This window comes from Taudactylus pleione, unplaced genomic scaffold (assembly GCF_031769625.1).
Source record: "Taudactylus pleione unplaced genomic scaffold, aTauple2 ptg000021l, whole genome shotgun sequence".
Lineage (NCBI taxonomy): Eukaryota > Metazoa > Chordata > Amphibia > Anura > Myobatrachidae > Taudactylus > Taudactylus pleione.
Window position 1 is genome coordinate 7,691,630 of NW_028284423.1, and position 6,501 is coordinate 7,698,130.

Consider the following 6,501-nt stretch of genomic DNA (forward strand, 5'->3'; position numbering starts at 1 on the left):
AATCGATGCTTATGATATCTAGCTCTCGTGGAATTTTAAATAGGCTTTAGCAAGTAGGTTGTTAGAACTGCATTATCGGTGTACTCTTGCCCTCAGGCTGTAGGCAGGGAATAAGCCCCCAAGTGATATAAAGTAGGTCACTGGGGGGTCCCAAAGAACGCTCAATAATATACTGTGAGCAAACTTAAAGCTTGAGGCTCAGACAATACTCTAGGGACGCTATCACCTTCAGATTGATCCACAGTGCCTGAAATTACATCTCATCAAACGAAGCAATGAGTTTTTTCGCAGTAATTAGAATGGTTTATATTACATCTTATATTATTTTAAAAGGTATATTCAATCGGATATATATATATATATATATATGTGTGTGTGTGTGCATATATATATATATATATATATATATATATAACATTGCTCTAGATGAGCTGAGAAACGCACTTTTTGTGAGACATGATATTTCTTGTTAAACTATAAGCAACATTTTCCATGTTTACCAGTTTTTGCTCATTTTACCACTTAAATATTATCATCACTGCTGATGATAAATTAGTGTATCCTTTAACACAATCAAAGGCAAATCCACAGAAACTTTTCTTAGAATAAATATCCTTTGCAAATAGCTGACGAAGCCTTGTATTTTAATTAAAATCGATTCAACAACATTTGGAATAACTTAATACATTACTATAATAAATAATACCGTCCATTAGCAAAACAATTAAATCCAACCTTTTTACGGGACATAATAAAACCTGAAATAATCTCAGAACAGCAAAACAGCAAAAATCCGTAAGAATATATTTATATATATGTGTGTTGGTGTGTGTTAGACTAAATTAAATATTTACACTACATTGACTGTATACTAGTTCTCAATACTTTTGAGTTTGTGCTTAATTATGTAAATATGCAGCTCCCACTATTCCATAAAACATCATAATCATATTCTCATTGACAGTAATATGCAGACCACTGTCCTTTACAGGTCCATCTATGACAGCTAGACAATTGTCACTTATATAGAAATGTATAGCTTACATGTCTGCATGTGTTGTGTCTGGCAATGTGGGATCCACATTAAATATTTAAGGAATTCAAAGATCATTCAAGTATCAAGGTCCACATATAATTCCCGGGGCCAGGGCCCACCGCTTACTAATGGTAATTATTATCACTGTAAATCAGGGTTTGTGATCTATCTATGGAAATCTACAGATGTTTGCATGGAAAATGTTGAAGGTTTGGTCAACAATATTTTTATATTTTCTTTTACAGTATATACTTCAAACGCGTGTTTTCTGTGCATTCAACCTAGGGATCACATTAGTTGAGATGTATTAAAAAAGCAGCAACAACACATACCCAAATTATCATCTGCGAGCAATCAATTGAATGAAAAATAGATAAATAATAATAATAATAATAATAATAAAAAAGTGATACATACATTAAGGTGATTTTATCTAGACCCAGAATCACAACAGGAGACAAATATAATCATCACATTAAAAATATATGTACTGTATATGTATATATATATATATTTATATCTAATATAGCAAGTAACCGCTGGATTCGATTGTAATGATTTTCGAACGAAACAAAATACATCTGTGGCAACATTTTGCCGAATCGAGTCCCCAGCATTTACCCCATCAGTCTCTTTTCCCAGCCAACTTTATTTCTCTTAAAAATAGTTGTATATTTACCCGGGCAAATAATAAAAAACATTTCTTACTTGTGTTAGTCCTGGTCCATTTAAAAACTGACCGCAGACCTGGAGTCAGCATGACATTAGTTTGTGTGTTCCTAGACACAGGGGCATTATGAAGTCAGGATCATCCCTGTAAGTCCTGCTGACAAGTGCCAGTAGTGTCACACAAAGAGATGGAGGTGTATATATACATCTATATATATATATATATTTATATGTTGGGTTTAAAAAAAAAAAAAAAAAAAAAGAAAACAAACTTTTAAAATCTGTTCTGTTGATAGAAAAATGCGGTACAATCCCCCAGAGCTGCCTAAATCCCGGCAGAGTATTTCATCCTTTTCTGCTTCTGTCTCTGGTTGCAGAACCAGACCCGGACCACGTTCTTTTTCAGGTCCAGCTTCTCGGCGATGGCCGCGATCTTCTCGGATGAGGGCCGGGGCTGGATGGCAAAGTAGGCCTCCAGGGAGCGCTTCTCCGGGGCGGCGATGGACGTGCGCTTCCTCTTCTTCTCGGCGCCGTTGAAGAGCTCGGGCTTGGTGAGCTTCTCCCGGTGGGACTTCTCCGCCTCCTCCAGCCAGGCTTGCAGGATGGGCTTCAGGGCGATCATATTGTTGTGGGACAGGGTGAGGGACTCGAACCTGCAGATGGTGCTCTGGCTGAGGGAGCCCACCCCGGGAATCTTCAGGTTGGCCAGGGCAGAGCCCACGTCCGCCTGTGTCACCCCCAGCTTGATCCTCCTCTGCTTGAAGCGCTCAGCAAAGGCTTCCAAATCCCTTGGATCGGCGTCAACGTCGCTCATGCAGCCCATGTGGGAGGGCAACCCGTGGGCATGGGCCATGCTGAGCGCTGCTTGGTGCATGGGGTTCATGCTGGACATGTGTGGGTGAGCTGGAGTGGACACCACCGAGCCATCGGGTCCTGTCATGGCCCCCAGCGTTAGCCCCGGGGTGATGTGGTCCAGGAGTTCCCCTTCCAGGGGCTGGTGGTGATGATGGTGGTGGTGATGGTGGTGGCTGCCGGCCACTCCGGATGGATGGGAGATGGGCACCGAGGAGGAGGCGGAGGTGCAGGGGATGGTGTTCATGGTGTGGTAGGTAGCGTCCGGCTTGAAGGGGCTGTGGTGGGGCTGGTGGTGGTGGTGGTGGTGGTGTTGGCTCTTGCACTGAGACACGATGTCCACAGCAGCCAGGGCTTCTGCTCGGGCCAGTAAGCTCTCATCCAGACCCCCGAATATATTGCTCTGCAATGTCAGGTAGAAAGCGCACATTACTGTCTGCTGGGAATTCTCTCTACAACTTTTACAGAATGTTAAAAAATCCTGTTACACACACAGAGAGTGGGGGAACCCACGCCTAGTCCCACACACACAGCACACACCTCACACACAGCACACAGGCAGCATCCCAGGTCATAAAAATTAATATGAAAGGCAAGAGCGGCTGAATACATAAGTGGAGGCAGGAGAGGGAGAGGGGCAGAGGGGGAAAGGCGGCCGGGTGCGCTGGGTGATTTGCTGTGCAGCCATGAAATAAACATCAGGCAGATACAGGGGCTGTGCAGAGTACATACCGGTGGGGTGGGGAGACAGGCTCTTCTCATCGCCTCCGAGCTGCCGCCTCCTGCCCCGGAGCTGCTCCTGGCGATGCTGGTGACACTGGGGGAGCTGCTGGCCGGGGAGGAGGACGTGTGCGGGGAGGCAGAATACTTGGACTCGTCCTGCAAGCTGCCATGAGCCATGCTGAAGTGCTGCTTGCTGCTCAGGGACATCATCATCATGCTGGCGGTGCGGCAGAGGGGTGCTGGGGACCCTCCGGACTATAGGCAGGCTCAAGGCTTCAAATCTGCCGCGGTTGCAGGCTGGGGGCAGCAGCAGCAGCAGCAGCTTCCCTCCTGTCCTCTCTCACTCCCTCCAATGTAAGGAGCCCGCTTTTGTCTCTGCCAATGTCCCTGTGAGTAGCCTGGCTTTGCCTATCCTCCTCCTCCCCCCTCCTGAGAATAAATACAAGATATTCTAATATTTTCCTTTCTCTGCCACTCTTACTCCTCCCATCTAGGGTCTCCCTCTCTCCTGCTATTAATCTTTCATAGGACAGAAATAACAAGATATTCCTTAGCACTGGCTAACTCAGGCTCTGCAGGCAGAGGGGAGATAGGCACAGTGAGAACAAGGGCCATGTGTCCCAGGCCAGCTGTGCTCTGCTCCCTCACCCTTACATTACTACACTGTGATGCCATGCACCTTTGTCTGTACACTCCACAAGAAGTCTGTCATTCAGTTCATCCCTTGTCACTGAGTAATCCTGTTCTGTATCTGTCCCTAGCCTGCCCTGTTCCTCCCTGGAGCCCTCTGCCCTGTGCTAGCCGGCTGCTGATGCTGGTGCTCCTGCTGCACACCTTGGCCTGGCAGGTAGTCTATGAGAAGAGGAGGAATCAGTGAGGATTGGATGCAGGGCACATCCTGCCTCTGTCTTCGGCTATTCTGTGATTGGACAGCAGTGCATGTGTGTGTGTGAGTGGAAGATGGATAGACACTGTAAAGTCTTATACGTGTGTCTAACAATAGACGGGTGTGTGTTTTCCCTCCTCCTTTTCTTTATTATTTTGTTTTCCCTTAACCATCCTAAACTTATTTTTTTTCTTTATGTTTTGGTTATTATATGTGACTAATGTATTTTTGCTCCCATGACATTATTAGGCCCATGGGCAGTCAGGCAGATCTCTCATCCCTAAATAGCCTATCTCATCAGCCTTTAGCATGCACCCCAGCAAGGTGCTTTATAGTGAATGATGCCTTTAGCGTCACAGTGTACCCATAATGTATACACAAAATTAACTAGAATAAACTGCAGCAATACACAATGTACGTGGTGTTACTAATATCATAGGCACCAGCTACAGTGAGGACACACTCACATGAGCCTCTTCTGCCCTGACAGTTGTGAAACAATTTAATATATGCTCTGGAAACTGAATAGACATGAGGGAGTTAATTTACAAGAGGCACCTGCTGGCCCAGACATGGTGACCAGCTCACAGCTGCATGGCATCCAAATGGTTAACCCCTCAAGTCTCACCGATTGCTGCCACAAAACTGATCGCAGAAATAGCGCACCATTATAACGCATCCTGGGTTCATATACTTCCAGTCATCATGGGCTCGGAGTATAATGTATGTCCTCTCCTTCGGGAGAGCTCTTTATACATAGAATATTAGTGCAGGCTTTTTTTTAGAAGGAAATCCCAAAATTGCATTGTACAGCTTTCACTGTCGCCATCCCGATGAAATGAAATAAATCAAAGTTAAGAGCTTGAGGATCATTTAATTATTGTGCGAATAGCGCCGAGCAGCACGCAGAACAACATCTCTAAGCAAATTATGGCCGGGCCAGGCAGGAATTATTAGATTGAAATTTCATTTAGGCTGGGGAGACACAGCACTTCAATATGTAATCTGTTGTGCCTCATCTGATTTGTGTGCTTAATTCGCCTTGACGAATTTATTAGTTTTCATAATAGTGGTAGGAAAATGAGAGGTCCTACAGTCGTGTGTGTGTGTGCTATAAATTGTGCGTGTGTGTGTGTGCTATAAATTGTATGTATGTGTTATAAAGTAAGTGTGTGTTATAAATTGTGTATATGTATGTGTTAAAAATTGTGTGTGTTATAAATTGTGTGTATGTGTTACAAAGTGTGTGTGTATGTGTTACAAAGTGTGTGTGTGTATGTGTTACAAAGTGTGTATGTGTATGTTACAAAGTGTGTGTGTATGTGTGTTACAAAGTGTGTGTGTGTATGTGTGTTACAAAGTGTGTGTGTGTGTGTGTGTGTGTGTGTGTGTGTGTGTGTGTGTGTGTGTGTGTGTGTGTGTGTGTGTAACAGTCGACCATATACACCTCTTTACACTGATAACCCTCATATTATCAGAGTCGTGTTAATTAGGCTGCTTTGCCAGTGATAATAGTTCATACTTTAAATGATCCTATAATTAACAAGGTTTGTGCAATTTTCATTCTCTGCAAGGGACGGTCGCCGGTGTAATTATTACAGTGTGCAGTGTGGCTGCCAGGGATCTGTCCGCTTAGTGTGATATAGCCCAGGCAGGTGTACTGTACCATACCTTACTGTTATGTGGAGCCATTGGACAAAACTCACTGCAGAGTACACTGAGCCTCCAGTAAGGCTGTGGGAATGCCAGTGGATCGTCAGCTGCTCCAAGCATCTGTCCCTGATGTGCAGCATAACCTATAAAAAGGTAGGATCACTACAGTGCATTCCTCTGGTGTGTAATACAGGTGGGCTAGTGTCTTTCATGACGAAGAAAGGGTTAAGGCTTCCGTTTGTGACCATGAAATACTCCCAGATGTGTTTAGTTATTAGATAATTACCAGGAGACAGGATGAACTTAATAGAAGAGAGTAATCAGGAATAGATCCATTACCAGCATATGCTATTTATATAGTCCGCTTAGCATTTTCTGTTTTTCTTTAAAAAAAAAAAACCTGTTCAGTTTTTGTGTGTAATAATAACATGTATACTGCACCCTTTGTAGGGCTTAATTACTCGCAGTCACGTTTTAATGTATTCTGTCGCATGGGAGAATTGGGAAACGCTTTTGCTCAATTTGCATTAATCTTGATCATAATGGCAACTGACAACAGATCTCCAAAATGCTAAACTCTTGTCACTGTTCTGTGAGGTAAATACACTACTGTAATCCATTCAGGGAAACTCTGCTGATACCATTCACTTTACTTTTCCTGGTGTTAAGAAGAACTGGAGCT

The 6,501-nt window shown here is 43.8% G+C and overlaps 1 protein-coding gene across 2 annotated transcripts; it reads right to left on the bottom strand.

The window, feature by feature from the left end:
- Positions 1-446: 446 nt before the first annotated feature.
- POU4F2 (POU class 4 homeobox 2) lies at positions 447-4,080 on the bottom strand. 2 transcript variants are annotated; one of them, XR_015869874.1, is made up of 3 exons: positions 3,290-4,080; positions 1,745-2,960; positions 447-1,380 (listed from the first exon to the last, which is right to left on the bottom strand). XR_015869874.1 is itself a non-coding variant. In XM_088447953.1 (2 exons), exons 1-2 carry the CDS (start codon positions 3,494-3,496, stop codon positions 2,031-2,033), a joined length of 1,137 nt encoding a protein of 378 aa, XP_088304079.1. In that variant the 5' UTR covers positions 3,497-4,080; the 3' UTR covers positions 447-2,030. The 2 variants fall into 2 exon arrangements, 1 of the variants encoding a protein (XP_088304079.1); XM_088447953.1 differs by having other exon boundaries at positions 447-2,960.
- Between the last annotated feature and the right edge of the window lie 2,421 nt (positions 4,081-6,501).

Excerpts from the sequence above, each read along its gene's own strand:
- POU4F2 (XM_088447953.1), bottom strand. The coding sequence starts at position 3,496 with ATGATGATGATGTCCCTGAGCAGCAAGCAGCACTTCAGCATGGCTCAT. Across the intron at positions 2,961-3,289 it reads CCTGTCTCCCCACCCCACCG|AGCAATATATTCGGGGGTCT; the intron begins GTATGTACTCTG and ends CTGACATTGCAG.